At 47.2% G+C, this 18,441-nt stretch overlaps 2 protein-coding genes across 11 annotated transcripts in view; one reads left to right on the top strand and one right to left on the bottom strand.

Annotated features, from left to right (window-relative positions):
* LOC124184409 overlaps window positions 1-18,441 on the bottom strand; it is a 209,439-nt gene that overhangs the window by 163,663 nt on the left and 27,335 nt on the right. For all 3 annotated transcript variants that reach the window (XR_006871191.1, XR_006871192.1, XR_006871190.1), the window contains exon 3: window positions 1,488-1,567. The gene's annotated coding sequence lies outside the window, so the exon portion shown is untranslated. The remainder of the gene's footprint in view (window positions 1-1,487; window positions 1,568-18,441) is intronic.
* Window positions 1-18,441, top strand: part of LOC124184400 (teneurin-a) — a 514,944-nt gene that overhangs the window by 479,210 nt on the left and 17,293 nt on the right. For all 8 annotated transcript variants that reach the window (XM_046574042.1, XM_046574045.1, XM_046574044.1 and 5 more), the window contains 7 exons: window positions 7,950-8,209; window positions 13,160-13,279; window positions 13,508-14,163; window positions 14,268-14,481; window positions 17,601-17,865; window positions 17,958-18,088; window positions 18,235-18,381. In XM_046574042.1, coding sequence (XP_046429998.1) covers window positions 7,950-8,209; window positions 13,160-13,279; window positions 13,508-14,163; window positions 14,268-14,481; window positions 17,601-17,865; window positions 17,958-18,088; window positions 18,235-18,381 — 1,793 coding nt within the window. The remainder of the gene's footprint in view (window positions 1-7,949; window positions 8,210-13,159; window positions 13,280-13,507; window positions 14,164-14,267; window positions 14,482-17,600; window positions 17,866-17,957; window positions 18,089-18,234; window positions 18,382-18,441) is intronic.

Genomic DNA, 18,441 nt, shown 5'->3' with positions numbered 1-18,441 from the left:
AAAGCCGACCCTGACAGGACCTGCCCTCGGCACCGAAGCACACCTACGTACACACAATTCATACATAATATACGTGCAACGTCATCGCCCGTCGTTGTTAACTTGTCGTAAAATATCGTCCGTTATTTTTCGGCCAGATTACGGATACGGAGTAAAAGTGAAAACTTTCCATGCAGATCGGCCCCGAGCTAAAAATGTCAAAAGCTAAAGAACGTCGAATTTCCGAGAAGCAAGCTCTTGCCGCCGAAAGATCGAAAAAATATAATAGAAACGAAAGCGTTCAGCCATTAGTTCGCTCGCCTTTCCCATCGACGATGATTAATGATTACACGATCGATACTGACGATGCAGATGCTGCAGGTATATACGTCATATACCTACCTAACTATTTAATATCCGAATGATACGAGTATCGAAGCGTTCAATCATGCGTTCAGATACAATCGTTTGTACAACGATCGGTTGCAGGTATGTACATATAATACGTATATTATCGCAGTACAAAATCATCCGCGTAACGATAAAGGGACGATTGTGAAGCTAGGATTGTATCACCATTATCGCGATAATTATACCGTGACAGAATCCTGAATACCCGAGTCACTCGCTCGTTCATTCGGTGATAATTCTCCTCTCCCGCATCAGAGCTGCTGCATTTTATTATTAAACAATATTATCACCGTAATGCAATGCTTGAAGGGGGATACAAGCGTCAACGTTATCCAATTCCCACACATAGAAACGTGACGTGAAGTTTTCGTAACGCGTATCATACTCAACGGAGAAAATTACACGGTGTAACACCCGAGTTTTCTCACCCCTCGCCTATATCTCGGCGTCGGAAGCGTTGCCATGCCGGTTGCATCTTCGCATTTTCGTTTTTGCATTGTGCTCACGCTCGCAATCTTATTACTGGCACACACGTGGCCTAATATTCTCTCCCCCGCCCTTACCTTTTCCATCCCCCGCATATCCTCCTCGTCTAAACCGACGGGCTTCTCCCTCCGGCTTCTCTTCATTGTTGGGATGCGACGCCCGTATCCGACGAGGGATGATCGAATGCTTGCGAAATTCGCAAAGCTTGAGGTGATATTCGAGACCGGCGTATATATCCACCTTTTCGCCCTTTTCGGCAGAGTACAAGCCTCTCGGATATAACATATATGTATATATAACACATACATGTATGCGTGTGTGTATACATATATATATCACATCATATCACTGGGAACGGGACTATTTTATATTACACCGCTTTATCAACGCCGAAATGTGGCCCCGAAATAAAAAATCGAGACACACGGCAAGGATCATTCCCCTTTGCGGCATCCTGTCGAGCCGTAATGACCTCTGATTCCGTAATGTGTATAATCGGAAAAATGGAAACCAAATGAGCGAGACAAAAAGTACGTACACAAGTGAAAATTGAATGAAAGGTGAAAAGTTTCGAGACCTCGCGTTGTCGGTAAGATGAATCTTTTACTCACCAATTAATCGACTCTGTCTGTTGTTCGGATCGGGAATAATACGCCTGGAGCAGTGGAGAGAAATGATAACATCGCAGTATCTGCAAGAAACGAAAAGACAAGTTTTATATCTTCTGTGATTTGTGTGATAGTTATAGCAAATAAAAACTAACGATAAGAGATAATAACTGGGTGGGTTATGGATTTCAATCACCACTCTGACCTCTGTACTAATGGAAAAAAGGGGTAATGGCTGACGAAGTCTTGAGACAAAATCCTCGTATTCGGAATGAATGCAATGTATTGAAGAAAGAAAAACAATGTTGAAGAAGGTCCCGCAGTTTGATATATATGTTTTTTTTTTTTTTTTTCTTACAAATATCGATAACTGCGTCTTCTCGCCCTCGGATATTGTTGTTGAAATGTATGTACGTATAAAGTATACATAGCAGAGAGGTCAGAGTTCCTTGGCTTTTCAGTCTGTTCCCCGCGACTATTTCATAGCTATACACATACATGTAGTCGGCACCACTGCATTATTCAATTCTGATCGCCGGCAATAAAGATTCGGAATAGCCCAGAGAAGGGGGACCATGGCCAGTGTGGCTCTGACTGTTAGCCCAAGGCACATTATATACATACATATATATATATATATATATATATGTGTGTATATATGTATATGTATATCACAAGTATGGAAGAAAAGTCTTCTCTACAATACTTTAACCGTCGTTGGTTTTCTTTCTCCTCATTGTCTTCAACTCTTCCCATACCCTGCTGCGTACATACGTACATACATACTGTAGTACATGTATGTATAACACATACGCGGAAGAATAAGAATGAGAGGAAGAAAGGAGAAGTTCATCCTCCGTGATGTATTTTTTCATCTCTCACTTATTTCTCAAAGTCAGCAGAGCGGCAAGAGGAGGGGGGGGGGAGGAAAAACGTGGGCAGAGATTTTACGAGATTTAACAAGACGACATCCACCATAGTTCCCTCGGGTCCCCACACCTGCCGAGGGTTGCTATTTTCTAACGATACAAACCCCGTGTAACCAGGACAATAGAAGCCATTCGAGGATTGACACGAGCCTCGTATTACAGCAAGGTGGGGGTAACAAAAGGAGGCGTAAGACCTGCAACCGGGATGAGCGGCTCGACGTTATGAAGAGATGTTTAACCGGGGTCTCACGCGACGTAGCCGTTTTGCCACCTTTAGACCGTAACGAGATTAGTTTCAAGTGACACTTGTCCGACGATCCCATTCAACGCTGATCCGATTCAATTTACCTTCTTCCTTGACACTAATATCATCCACCTGGCAATCGGAAGTACGTATATTATACACACTTCGAACTCCCACACTCGACCGTGCGTTAAAACCGCCGGCTATTTATCGGTTGTATCGTAAACGGTGCATTCGCGACGTGCAACAACGCCCGTTCTTATCGATTCGCAATATAATAGCACCGACGGAGGCAGGCGGGACGAGGAGACGTTAATCTAATACAACAGTCGAGGGTGAGTTATGTCGAGGCTTAAGGGCATTAAATGAGATAGCTTTTACCGAAAGCCCATATTAATAATAATTATCAGAAGGTATACCTACATCAGGTTTCTACGAGTCATTTGATCCATTAGAAGTAACTACCACCCCTCGAACCGTGGCGTCGGTTGTAGCTTATAAGGTGTATATAGGTAATATCCGAAATAGAATCGCACTAAAACCCTTTACGATGCCAGGCGATAACGTTAATTAAATCTAACCGTTGACTAAACCGCCTCTTCGAATACCTGTCAAACCGGGATACGTATACACATCCACTCGAAAATGGATCGGGCAATTAATATTGTAATACTCCAGGCTTCCTTTAAGTATGGTTAAATGAGGCGCGCTCTCTGTTACATACCGAGGATTATACTGCCTGCTCGTAGAAGCTGGCCAATCGGATATACGTATAGCCGACGCGAGATACCATTTCACACCAGTGTCATAGGTACGCGGACGGTAATCCCCTTATTAATATTAATGCCCAGAGAATTGATAATTAAAAGTCTGAAGCGCGAGATCGTGGCGAGAGGGAATGGAGTGGATGTCAGCCAGCGTCGGTTCCCCGTTAACGGTGCAAAAGGACAGTACCTAACTAGATATACGTATAGAAACGCTCCTCCGAGTTCACGAGCAAAGATTTATCTGGAACCGGAGCACCGGTTGAACTACGTCGACCTAACGACCCCAGGGGCTTAACCTTTTACCTGAAGCGTGGAACGTTCAATTTCAGCTCACCGGCGGTATAACGGTGCGGTGTTCGCTTGTGTATCGAGTTACGCGGCCCTTTGTACGTCACCCCTTTGAATGGGAGAAAGAATGGCCGAGCGACGAGCGAGGCGGGAATGGAAGCCAACCTACAACGAGCGAAGAGAAGAGAATAGGAGAAAACGAAACGTAACCCTATCAGATTCTTTATTAGGACGTTTACTGCGGGTTGAAACTCTTTCTACGATTGTCCACGGTTACCGATGCATATCGTACTTGACAAAGCCAAGAATCGTGTGTCGCCTGGCGCAAGCTGCGCTTTATGGTCTCATCTACTGCGTCTTCTTCATCCTCTCCGCATATGCATCATTCGAACAGATTTATCCCCCAGATATACCGACGAGTATAGCTTCATGTCGGTTGTTACCTGAAACGCGAAACCTCGTAACTCTTTCCGAGTCCCCGACACATGCGGCTATTGATTTCAACCTAAAATATGAAGACACTGCACCGACACTCTTATCAGATCCGCCCCGCTCCCATTCGAAGCGATTGCCTTTTCCACATTCATCTTCTTCCTCCTCATCCTCCCATTTCATCCTCTTATTTTCACCGTCTAAATCGAATTATCCAACCCCGCTGCTGCTATAGTTTCTTCGCCGGTGTCACGGTACGCTGATGCTATTAAAAATTACTATCGGCTACTGGCTATATCCGTTTATTGGATACTCGTAACGATCAGCAGCTCTCGGCGAAGTGACTGCACCGTTTCTTTCCACCTTCGATTCACCCGGCATCATCCTCTAATTACCGTGATTACTTGCCCCATCTAACGAGGTTCCGGTCCGCACCCAGGAGACATCCACACCAGCCGAGGTAACAACACCTTCGCTGCTCTACTGCACACTACCCTATTCTAGTCCACTAGCCGAGTCTATCTTTCGAGGCAGAAAACCTTGTCGAAAGAGACAATAAATTCGCTTTCGAGTCTTCCTCAACCACTTATTGAATTGGAATATGGCACGACTCCTCGAGTATATGTTCGTATTACGTTGTACACAGCGACCTGTTTTCGATCTTCGTACATCACGTCTGGTTTTATCCGTCATCAGTTACGTGACAATTGGATCACACGGTTTGGTATCTGCAACAGCGAGATTGATCCAATCATCCACTCAGACTGCACTCAGCGCTGTGTATCGGTCCAACAGAACCCAACGCGAGCGTTCTAACAGCAATTACCTTTTTACTACAGCACATAGGGATCGGTCAATTTGCATTAGGTTACCATCGTGGTCACGTGTCCGTGTCGAAGGCAAATAGCGTGTATCAAAAGACAGGGAGCTGGGTAGGCTCTGCTTATCGGGGTCCGGTACCATCCTGCGGGACCAGCTCCGTGAAACGCCACCGCGAATGCCTACCACCATCAGGGTGAGCGTCACCTGCAGAGGTAGGGAGGGAGAGACGTACAGAGAGCAGCTTCGTGGTAGCGTGAACCTCCGATCTGGTATCCCGTAATTATACCACCAGGGCAACCTAATTTGCCTTATTGATCGGGAAGCGTAACCTAATTCCAACTAACTGATTTACCGTTGCAAATGGATTAACCCAGCTTGGCAAGTGAACGCACATAAACTATCCGCGGAACCGACACGCTGGTCGACACTGCCAGAGCACAAACTGACCCTGGACTCGGCGCCGATGCTGAATCCGGCATATCTTCTCCTTGAACAACGAGCCACCAGTCATTGAACCCGAGCTATAAATTTCAACCGTACGTATATTCCCATCCACTGATTGTCCGCCACGGTGAGCTCTAGGTGGAGATGATTGAAATTTTCTCGAATAGATCGCCTTCATCACTGCGTAGGTGAAATTTGTTGAATATTCTCATCCCGATTTCCTTCGGTGACAGCTTCTGCGCTCGATCTCTCCTCTCCGGCTCTCAGGGTGACTGTGATTGATTACTTAAGCTCGTTTCGAGCTGGGTTTTCCGAGAAACTGGGAAATGTAGGGCGTGGTGGTGTTGTGACGTTGTATCGGTAGCGGTGCACGTGGCGATGACGGCGAGACATTGTCAGTATTCGAATTCTCAACCGCCTTTTCCCCATGTTCTCATATCCATTTCCTGATGCGTACATATAACTGCCGTTCGCTCTCTGACCATCAGAGTCCAAATACCATGGACACACTGCAGCCATACTTTTGTCGCCCAGTAAATGCGGTCTATTGTCAAAAGCGGAAATTTACAGTTCCAATGTTCACTCTACCAGTGGCCAGAGATGCGCTCTTCAAAAGTTCGAGCGTAAAAAGTGATGCGATACGAGTTGTAACAGTAGCTCAACAATTAGTCGTAAGTTTAATTGGAGTCTTCACGATATTCGAGATCGTTTTTACCAACTGCGCATTTCCACTTACCGCCTATGAGATTCGAAAGTCCAACGACCCGGGACAACCCACGAGTAGCTATAAGGACATTAGCCACGTAGGAAGAGCGTGTGGAGTTTGGTGCCAAAAACCATTCTGGGCTCATTTGCTGGGCAAACTATACGGTGAAATGTCGGCTCCACGGCGTTAAATACTGTTCGCTGTCGCTGACATTCACTTTCCTTCATTCACATACGTCGCTTCCCTCAATCTTTCTCTCCGCTAGATCCGGTCTGCACGGTTAGCAAAGATGTATCGTACGTATACAGTGAAGCGAATTCAACGGAGGAAGAGGATGGACCACAGGGTGTGAGACGAGGGTTGCGGAGTATATGATATTTCACGAATCCAGTCACGTGCCTGTTATATCTATAAATCCGTTGGAATTTGGCCACGGTCCAAATCTTAAACACCCCATTATTCGCTCGTTAAGTTTTTTACTATAGCTATGTATACAGGCGACCTGGAATCCCTCTCGATACCTTTGCCAAATTAGTTTTCCGCAGGGAACTCGGAGTGTACCATAAACGTAGCCCCCATTCAACTCGGCGACAGTGGTGATGGAAAAATATTATTTATTTAATACAGGATCTTTCTTGGCTCGCAGTTTTTTCCTGAAAGAGCGAGAAATAGGCGAAAACCCAACTTGGCGAAAAACCACCCTTTTGGAATTCCTTTTTTTTTTTTTCCTTTCCCCCCGCTCCAACTTCGTGCTCGCTTAATCATACTTCCATCCTCCACCTTGACATTTCGTAACTCAAATCATATCTCTCCCAGTGCCTACCCAGCCCGGTTTCATCCCGTAAAAAATACCCGACTCCTTCCATCCCATTCTCGCAACTGTCGCCGGATGCATTATATTTCGCTCCAACTGCTACGACGCGGATATACCTACTAACGTACCGTACTCGGGGAAGATTACGCTCGTCGCATTCGCCCAGGAGATTTGCCTCAACGCCGGGGAAATCTGCATCAGGAGGATGCTGAGGTGGTACTGAAGCCGGGGAGTGGAACGGCGGAGGAGGGACAACGAGGATTGATTGATTTGCGCGAAACCAATACATATAACGCGCGTACTGCACATGACGACACGGAAACTCTTACGTGCGCCCATTGTGTACACCCACACAATATGTAATAAGAATTTTCATTGTGCCCGAGCCGATGCGATGGAACGACAACCGTTACGCAGACGTCAACCGTACTGCGCCTCGAAAGCGAGTGGAAAACTAACATTGACGTAATTCTATACATTGTCGGCATCCCGGTACCTGGAGTCGGTGGTTCTCCTCACTCTAGAGAACCGGAACAACTGTCAACTGTGTTATATTCTTACGGGATTTTTATCTCGTCGCACGGTGCGATGGTTTGGTATGGAAAGAGAAAGACGAGCGGCTCGACAGCGCAATGTACTAGCTGGTAATGCTATTCATGGGTTCACGTGATTATCGGAAAACTATATTTATCCCTGCATACTGTATTAAATCCGAGTTTCCTCTCCTCTTACGAGCTTCAAAAAAGGCCCTTGCGAATTTTCACTCCTCAGATTCAGTTCTCGACCCCGTATTTTAACAGCCTCTTCGATTAGCCTCTCGCGAAGATCGTAACTGAGGGGGGAACTTATCCTCTTACCGATCAACCTCCAGTCCGGAATTTCCACACGAGCATAAATTCATACCGCAACATTTGGTTCTTCCAAAAAGAAGTCGCTCACGCCAACCGAACGAAACGATCACCATCGACTCCAGTAACCGCATCACCCATCTAATTTATTCTTCTCCTTTTTACTTCCAGGCTCCCTCCACCCCAGCAGCAGGTCACCGTGGGCTCCCTCGGAGGCGGCGGTTCCGCTGGAAACGGTGGCGCTCCGGGACAACCTTTGGCGATGCCGGTATTCCCGCTTCGCGCTGGTCCAGCTCCGCATTACTCGCCATATTCCCCGTCACGTTTCCACATTGACAAGAGATGCCAGCACCGATGCTCCTGGAAGTGTTTCTCGATCGCGTTGATACTCCTGGCTGTCGCCCTGACAGCGATGCTCGCCTACTTTGCGGGTAAGTTTCGAGTTCGTTATTTGGTTCTCGTGAAAATAGTCGACTCCCCGTTTCATCTCCTAATCGTTCGAAGGCTTTCCTGCAAGAAATGATAAGTAGTAGCGAGCTCTAATTTCCACCCTCTCTTCTTTAGAGCGTCTTATTTCTTTTGCCCCAAAACCCTTCCTTCCTTCCTTCCTTCCTTCCGCCACAAAGTAGGTCTCGACCTTTTATATTATGGCTGGCGGGGTCTGGTCCTTGGGGCCTATAACTCAGCCGGCGAGAAAAGCTGTGGTAATACACGGCTAATGGCTCATACGCGCCGAGTGGTGGGCTTTATTCGGTTAAGGCGCACCACGGGGTTGGCCTTCTCATCCGGGGGTTGTGGAAAGTCAAGAGGATGGATGGCTGGAAATGGCAAACAGCAACAGCAGCAGCAGCACGTGTGCCTGACTCCCAAGCAATGTGGCGAACGGCGGTTTCTCTGACCGCTCGTACATATACACCGCGTGAATCTAGAAATCAATACCGCGGATGATCTTGTATCGATAAGGGGACTGATTGATAGTTCCTCTTTGACCAAGTGACGAACGAAAAATCGGCTCCAAGGTTAAAGGAGAAATAGGAGCCGATGCCGAATGATCGAAGAATCGGAGGATTTTCCGGGAAAAGAATGGCTCAGAGGGATTGCGGCTGAATTTTCGTCCCACCAACTCTCGCTCCGCAGTGACGATCATTAAGGATCTCCCGAGGACGAGAGAAGGAAACCGAGGAAACGGCGGACGGTATTGATTACACGACTTGACTCGAACGAGGTTCCTTGCCCGAAATCGCTTTTCCTCAACTTTTTATCATTTTCATCCCACATTCGGGCTGGTGTAACGAATCTACACCCAAGTTGATGAATGCGATTTACTTCAAAATTTCTATTACCTATTTTCCGGTGCAGTGTAGCTTACGTAGGTTATACAATATACATTTTTTATCAATTTCTCGCCGAGTTCTAAATCTTCTGTAGCGGCTAGCTAACCAAACTTTCTTAGTTCTAACTTCGGAGAATGAAAACTCTGCCCCAGTTTTAGCGATGATTAAAAAAGTGTTAAAGTTAAACGAAACAGCCTTCTATTGTTGTTCTTTCTCATATTTCCTCGTACAGTGCTCAAATCCATGTATGTACACCTCCGTTATCTTGGGAACGGAAACCGCGAACAAAAACACAATATCAGTATAGTATAAAACAGAGTGAAATCGATCAAACGATGAAGGGACATAATAAATACAATTTCTTTTCTCGACAGAAAAAGAGTGGAAGAAAAATAAGAAGTAAAACCAGGTCACGGAGTAGCCGGCTATTTCCGGTGTAAAAGACTAGTCCGCGCTCGTTTTCTTCGACGAAATCCGATTACACATACCTACCCCTACAGCAGTCTGCTCTTCCGTATACTATCGATTTACTCGGGAGCCGGGGGCGGTGAAAGAATCGCCGTTCCGGCAATAGTCGGTTAAATTGTCTTGAAACGAGGATTACGTTGCCTGAGAGACAGCTAGACTCGAGTCAAACCCTTGCCAACCAACTCAGGAGTTTGCGACGCAGAATGTATACCTATAGAAGTCCAGAGTTTCGGTGAAGAGATTCCATTGAAACTGGGCCAAAGGTAGTTGCGATTATCAAGAGCATGTAATATCAGTCCGCCAAGCGACATTATTATACGTTGTGCGGAATATGAAAGAAGATCCAACAACAACAACGATTTTTCATGAAAAATTTTAACGAATTTTTCCTTCGTCCGCCGTCCAGATTACAGTGCAGGGTGCGATTCAACCTCGGCAAAGTGGAGAGACGGAGGGTCGAGGGTTTAACGTACCTACGGACAGCGGGCCTGTCGATGATCCGGACCCTTCACCGCCGCTCCGGATACGCGTCTGCACATCTGTTGTTTCCGCATTCCGCTAAATCACTAGCGGTACAGGAAGGAGGGAAAATCCAATCTGCCTACCGCGACGAGACTCGCTTCTCTAAACAAGTCCGGCTCGATCTCCGAGAGTGGAGAAGCAGAGGTGCTCTCCATTGCAAAATCCCGAAACTACGGGGCAACGAGTATAGAGTAGATGCGTACGACGGAACGACCGCTGCGTTTCCCGCGCGGACAGATTACCTCGGCTCACAGAATTCGGTTCTCCGCGAAGCGTTCGCATTAGCCGGTGCGAAATTGAAAGTGGAACAAAGCCCGCTCTCCAAGCGCGAATCAAGGACCGTGTACAGAGATGTGCACGGGTTTCACGGAAAGGCAAAATCGCGTAAGGACTTCACCGAGCTTCGCTCCTCGACCCGCACCTCCTGCGGTATTTTTCCACGTTTTTTAATTAATTAAATTTTTTTTTCTCCCCTCTTGTCTTTCATTCGGCCAAATAAATACGGTCATCGTCATGCGGGTGAAAAATGAGAATTTAACTCGAGATTATACCGTAGAACCTTCCTCATATAGAGCTATCCTCGATGAGCTGTGACCCGGGCGAGATGTCGACATGAAATGCGAAAAAATCGGGGGAAGGGGGGGGGGGGGGGGGTATGGGACGAGTGGATGAGTGAGGGAAAAGAGGGCGGGAAAAGAAAGGCAAAAAAAAGAAGAAAATAAACTTCCCTCTTCCCTCTTAAGCGATGAATAATCCCCGCGGTAGGAACTCACCCCGGAAAATGAGCTCCTCCATTGATATCCGGGAAAATAATTGAAAAAGTTCAACAGCCAGATACGTCTCGTATCCTGGTCGCGCTAAAAGACATGTCCTTGCATCGCGTAATGCCTGTTTTCGAATGGAATTTCAGGCGATTATAAAACTGACCTCTAACATATTACACAAGGATCATTCGTTTGACCATCTACCTAGAGCCAAGAACGAAGAGAATGGCAGCTTCCAGATGTCTCCTCCTCTTCTTCCATCGTCAGTGTCCGTCATTCAAGATTCGATAGGCATAAGCGAGCGTTTTGCCCGTTATAGATAGCTAAAGCGTTTCAAATTTCCGGCACTTGGATGTAAACTCGACCTGTCCCCGTCCATATATATGTATATATATATTGGGTTTGGGACGACCTAATACGCGATACGTGGGTTGAAACCTAACCAGCCAACTTCCCGCGTAGAATCAACCGCACCGGGATGACCACAACCGCGAATCGACGAGAAATAAGGTCGTTCGCAGTTCGGTGCAACTCAATTTCGTCCATCCGCCGATATACCTCCGCGTCCTATGTGGGTATATCCACGTAAATACACACGGTACATGTAACCCTTAAAGATATATATCAAGAGGAGAGATATAAAAGTCTTCTCTACGGTGAAATAGCCCCTACCAAGCTCTGGGCCAAATCACCATCGCCTGGCGTGTATGGGTAAAATACGTGCATGTATAGAAACTTGCACCAGGCAACGTAGCACATTCAAGATTATATAGTACGTACCTGTATAGGTGTGTACAATAAACCTCACCGATACGTAGACAGGATTATAAATCCGGATGTGGGATTACAGCGACTCTGAAGAACCTAGTAGTAGCCATGAAAATCCACCCTCTAATAAACGGGGAGAAAATTGGAGTAAGAAACCGTGCAAAAGGATACGGGACTGGAAGGAACAAGGAGTTGGAATATCGCAGGAGAACAACGTAAGCTGTAAATACGAAGCCGGTAATTTGAAGCCGTTACGCCTTGGAAGGTAACCTCTTGAATTAATGTCGACTGAAATTGCGATGGTACCGCAAACGCAATTGTACAAACCCCCGCCCAGCCGGCAGCCTGCCCTCGCCAATCCACACCACGGCGAATAATAATTACAGTTAACAGCGAAAGATTACCTCAACACCGCAGATGCGACTAATTGTTCGTGAAGATTAAAAATTTTCTCATTATTAACGGCAGGCACGATTACGACGACGACGGCGACGGCGACGGCGACGACGATCAACGAGCTTCTTTGCGAATCGCCATTGTATTTCAGGGGTAAACAAAAAGGAATAAGGATAGAAAGAAAAAAATCCTCTCCTCGACTACACGCTTTTCCGCCCACCTTTTATCTCCGCTGCAGAAAGCCCGAACTAATTAGTATCCCCATCGAGGAGATGTACGAGTAACTAAAATCTGACGGCGAAGAACGCGAAGTATGTACCGCCGGTCATTCCCGTACTCCTGATCCTTCAGGATCCGTGTGTACGACCGGTACTCCAACGGATTCCGAGAGATAGAGAGAGAGAGAGAGAGAGCGAGAGAGAGAGAGAGAGTCTGAAAGTGAGAGAGGGCTAATAACCCATGGTTACCGGAAAGCCCTATTGGCCTTCGAAATTAGCGATGATCCGTCAAGAACTCTCCTCTTTCTCCCCCGTTCCACGGTTCATCGGGTAGAGGGAAGGTAGCAGGGGATGCCGATGCCGTGCCGGAAAACTCGTCAATGTTTCCTGGAGAAATACTCCCGACCTAGCAACGAGGAACACACCAACGCAACGAAGCTCCGGCCCGGAGAACCGACCGACTGCCATCGATCAGTTGCCAGGCTAATCTCTTCACCCCTCCAAAGTCATTCAACACTTTTATCTTGCCTTCATTTGTCTCCAAGTTTTCCCTTTACCTCCCTCGTCAGACTTTTACGCAGTGACGAGTGCACACCTGTCCCGTCGGAACTACTTAGCCATCGCTATCGGCATGAAAAATCTGAATACCTGACCTCACGCATTACAGCTCTCGGTGGTAAAGATTGATAGTCGGAATACTGGGAAAAATAATTTTGATTCTTCGCCACGTCTGATTAATTAATACCGGTCTGTTGCTGAGCCAGTCATTTATTTGGTAATGAGTCGAAAGCTTGCGAGGCTTTTTACTTTACCGTAGACGCCAACTTACAATATTCGTCTCACGATCAGTCAGTCTTGTGAGAAACTTTTTCTTCGACCGATCTCGACATGCACGTTTTTCTCTGTTCCAGCTGTCAGCTCAATGCGACCGATGGACAGCACCAACTGTATCCTCGTGCAAGACGTAAAAGCTGTTACCCACGAGAACGCGCACATGCACGATCCGATATCGACGCCAATTCCCACAGAAGGTAAGAGCTTAGCTGCAGTATCAAGTGTTCCTACACTCGTAGATGTAATAGAATAAGCAAACTACCACGACCAGCTGAAACTGAACGTCGAGTAAACCGTATAAGAGTTTGATTGCGTTCCTCGTTGGTGTTCTAAAAAAAAAGGATAAATTGCACTTTGGCGAATAGCGGTCTCAGGTCAATTTCGAACACCGCAATATTGTCACCCGGTCAATCTGATCCCTGCAGAATCTCTACCGACGAGCACAGCGGAGCACTCCAGTGCCGCGGACAGCATCGGCGACCAGCAAAGCGACCCGCAGATCCAGCAGTCCGCCCAATGGCCAGCCGTCCTCGAGCTGCGTGCCTATAACGTGGCTCATTCTGCCGTCATACCGCCATATCACTTCTGGAACTCGGAGTTCCGAAACAAACAGCCAGCCTTTATTCGTCTAAACTTTACGTTACCCTGGGGTGCGAACTTCGCTGTCTACGGTCGGCGTAACGTCGCGCCCAGTGTAACGCAGTACGACTTTGCCGAGTTCGTGAAGGGCGGCCGGGTCGACCATCGACTGAAACGAGAAATCGTCCCGGCGGACGCCGTGAGCTTTATGAAATCGGAAGAGGGCGTTTCGGGTGACCCTTACCAGGCCGAACAGCCATCAGCGACTCGGAACGTCCTGGCAAAGCGATCGCTGGTCGAACCGATGCTGGTAAACGTGACCCTCCTTCAGTTCCTGGACACCGGTCGCTGGTTCCTCTCCGTCTACAACGACGAGCTTCAGCCGCATAAGGTCAGCCTGGTCGTCACCGAGGCCGAGGACATGTCGACCACTTGTCCGAACGACTGTTCAGGTCGGGGTTCCTGCTACCTCGGTAAATGCGACTGCATCGATGGCTATCAGGTTAGTGACGCCTGACCTTTGGCTACCGGACTTCCGTCAACTTCTCTCCCTGTCTCTCGACTGTCCCTCTGTACTCTTCGATCTTTCCGATCCTCTCCTCGCAGGGTGCCGACTGCAGCAAAAGCGTATGTCCGGTCCTCTGCTCGGCCCACGGTCAGTACGGGGGTGGAGTGTGTCACTGCGAAGATGGATGGAAGGGTGCCGAGTGCGACGTGCCTCTGGGCGATTGCCAGGTCCCGGACTGCAACCAGCATGGACAGTGCGTGCGAGGGTCGTGCGTCTGCAGCGCCGGATGGAAGGGAATCTTTTGCAACGAGCGTGAGTAGCTTTGCAACGAGTCCAAGACCCCTCGTAGTTCCTAGCCATGATTGACATTCGGAAACCGAACCCCTGACAACTTCTTTGACGTTATTCAAATGTCGCACGCGCGGCATAAAACGTTGCAAACTTGATATCCGAATACCGGACGCTCTTTGCTTAACTGGACACGAATTTTCTCCGCGGTGTATAAATAGGCATATATGGTAAATAGGTACGTACGTGGATAACAATCGTGCGTGAAACTTTATAGAGAATCGCTGCACGGCATTGTTCTCGCGGCCTTAGCATCTGTCCGATATAATAAATAAGGAGGTAAATTATGGTGTTACCGAGCTACCAGGTAATGCATAATAAGACGTGTGAATCTACGAGGTCCATTGTCTCGTCGCGATAGTCGTAGAATTTTGGTGGTTGGTGCAGGCAATAGCAGGGGTTAAAGGCGTATTCCGTAGCCTCAAGTTTAGAACAATAATTTCACAGTCGTTGTTGTGGTTCTATAGTGTATAATACCACATGCATAGTTCTGCTTTCGGCGAACAAACTGCATCCTGTAGTGCATCGAGCTTTCCTTGCAGCCGACCACGGGTAGTACACTTTTCTTGTCGTAAGACCCAGGACAGCCAACTTTGGCCGCAAGTGTAATATGCTAATATGCACGTACATCAAAAAGCGAGGTGGGTTGCAAAGAGGCGACAAATTGCCTTCTACGTACGATACCTGTACACTCTTTTCGCATAAAATAAAAAGCAAGATGAAGAGAAGAGAGAGAGAAAGTTAACAAAAAAAAAGAATAAAACCCGTAAAATCGAACCCAGTATATATAGCGTGAATATTTTATTACTTTTTTGCAATTCATTTTCATGTACCTGGAACTATAGCTTACAGATCGTTGGAAATCGACCTTTCGTAGTCGTTGGTTTGTCGTCATTTTTCCGCCATGGTAATAGCGCGAGTAAAGCTATAGACGACCGGGCAGGGAAAAGCAGGCAGTCTGCAACCTTTATACCGGGATTATAAAAGTTGGTCCTAAAACCAAACGACGTCTAAAAAATATGACACCGCTCCCCTTTCCCTTATAAAAAGACAGGGGAAAGGTAGTTTCACGTCGCGAGGTTGTCGACGGCACACACGTGCAAACCTCGCTCTGGTATTATCCTGGTAGGTATATCATACAGCGAAGGGCTGCAGTGTCAACTTCAAGCGTCGTTTTTATCCCGTATATTAACGACGCGACGCCCGAGGATCCGAGAGCGCGGAGCGTGCGGGTTACATGTAAAAAAGTTAATATAAAATAAATAAAACGGTGGAAATTAGACGAAGAAAAATCCGCATAGATGGATGTATACGTGTGTATATAAGTAGATTCGACGATAATATCGCATCGCGAGGTAATTACCGCAGCAATTTAATCGCCGGCGTAGCTTAAAGATCGCAGATATACCTTAATGGGGGTGGTTAAATGAGTGAGGTGACGTCGTCGAGTCATGGAACACAGTTTCGACTCGGAGGTTCTTGCCTCCATCTGCAAGCTTTCTATTCCTGAGCCCCGAGTGAGTGTATTATTTATTCATATTTGTCACAGCACCATTAATTCACCGTAGCAGGCGGCTGCCCGACCGACTCCGAGTCGCGGGAGATTCCAAGATATTTGTAATATACGAGCTGTATTCACGGAACGAGACACGGCCAAGCCTGTTTGGCTACCTATAATTAATCCGCGCAATGCATTTCACTACGAAGAAACGGGCCGCTGGGTGGGTGGAAAATTTGCATCCTCGGCAAGCCGCGCTTAAGATCAACCGCTGAACGCGTCCTCCGCTATGCAATATGCATTTGTATGATCGGGTCAGTTTCGTTCACCTTGTGCATGGTAAATATCCGCGGAGTAAACCGCGGCGGGATTTCAAAAATCCCGCCACACCGAACGTAATATTTTTTTATTAGCCAATTCAGCCGCGGGACATATAACCGGGAATATTGGAATGATGGAGGAAATAATGTCGTATAGAAACGGTTGACCGCTCGGCCATCGGCCGTATCGTATAACGGATAAACAGTCCGATGGGTGTGTCGAGGCATCGTCGTATTATAGCGGAAAACTGCCGTAGCGAGGTTTAATGATTCCGTATCGTTATATATATATACGAGGAGTGTATATGTATATGCATTGTGCAGCAAACCTCGATAAGACGCATTATAGTTTCGAGGAAGTGAGGATAGAAGAGAATAATCGCGAAACACATTTCTTGCAATTTCGTGAATGGAAGACCAGCTTATTATATGCATTATATACGCGTGGCATGCGAGCGCAATTACTCTGACTTTGCGGTGCTGCAGGAGCGAGTAATAAATAGAAAGGAAAATTATAAAGAGCTTTGCCGTAATTTTATTTCCATACAACGGCGCTAAAACTTCTCGTCGCGGTCGTCGTTCTGCGCCGAGTAGTTCAGGTACAAAGACTCCGAGCACTTGGGATGGCGCCCCACTTGACTTTCCATCTTCTCCCCGAATCTGGATACATACTATACGTAGAATGAAAATGCTGTGATGAAACATTTTCTAGGAGGAAAAAAAAATTATGCAATATCGCGTAAAAATTTATCCCCCAAGTTGAATTTTCGGTACTGACAATATACCCTGTCGAAGCGAAACGTTTTTTTTTTTTTTCTCTCGATAAATTCAACTCCGTAGTTTCGAGAATAGGTACCTAAATCTTGAATCTATGACCCGATATCCTGGCTGCTTCACAGTCCTGTATAAAATGGATCGTGAATCCGATTCGCGCGAGTAACCAGCCTCAATTAGCTACGTAGCGAAGATACGGAATACCTTGAGCCACTTCGAACCGCGATCGAGTCACGTAGAGAAGAAGAATCTCAGTGAACTCGAACGATTAAAACAACCAAACTCAATTAACCCCGCGTACCTACTCGAAACGCGGTAATAATCCAGAGTTGACTTTAATTCTACCAAAGTGCAGCAAACTTGAGCGCAGCCCCTCACGATCGAAAAGAAATCACTTGAAATTAGCCACAGAGCGACGTGTCCCCGTAATTTCCCGTATCCCGCACGCCAAGATGGTGCAAATGTGCCTGAACCCAGTGATCGTTTCGCAGCCGATTGTCCAGACCCGAGTTGCAACGGTCACGGGACCTGCGTCTCCGGCAAGTGTTACTGCAAGGCCGGATGGCAGGGAGAACGCTGCAACCAGGTCGATCAGCAGGTGTATCAGTGTCTTCCCGGGTGCTCGGACCACGGAACTTACGATTTGGAGGCAGCATCCTGCATCTGCGAGGAACACTGGACCGGTGTTGATTGTTCGCAGCCAAGCTGCGGCCTCGACTGCGGTCTTCACGGATCGTGCGAACAGGGACATTGCAAGTAGGTTCGATATAGTTATCCATAAATTGAGACCGTAAGGCCATGCGACGGTTGTGAGACGATCAAACACGCCTGCTTTGACTTTGACAAAGGTGTCACGACGACTGGACCGGCTCCAGGTGCGATCAGAAACCGTGCGATGTTCGCTGCGCCGATCAGGGTCAGTGCAAAAATGGAACGTGCGTCTGCAGCCAGGGATGGAACGGTCGACATTGCACGTTGCGTAAGTCTTTACCGAAGTGAAATAATACCCCTCTGATTTTGCGATATAAGGTAAAGGTTTCGAGGTAACGAACCGTCGACGTTTTTGTACCTTTACGTATACATCGTACGAAATAAGCTTGATTAATCCTTGCGACTAAAATGCAGCCGGATGCGAGAACGGGTGCAGTCGTCACGGTCTCTGCACACTGCAAGAGGGAGAATACAGATGCGAGTGTTCCATCGGATGGGCTGGACGAGACTGCAGTATTCGTCTTGAAATGGAATGCAACGACGACCTCGACAACGACCAAGGTATGCTCGCGTTTTAGTTTCTCCAATTATTATCCGTCGGGGGAAGACGGTGAATGTAAG

The sequence above is a fragment of the Neodiprion fabricii genome, chromosome 6 (assembly GCF_021155785.1).
Source record: "Neodiprion fabricii isolate iyNeoFabr1 chromosome 6, iyNeoFabr1.1, whole genome shotgun sequence".
In the NCBI taxonomy this organism is placed as follows: Eukaryota; Metazoa; Arthropoda; class Insecta; order Hymenoptera; family Diprionidae; genus Neodiprion; species Neodiprion fabricii.
Note: the sequence above shows the minus strand (reverse complement) of the source record. Positions and strands in the feature narration are given on the sequence as shown.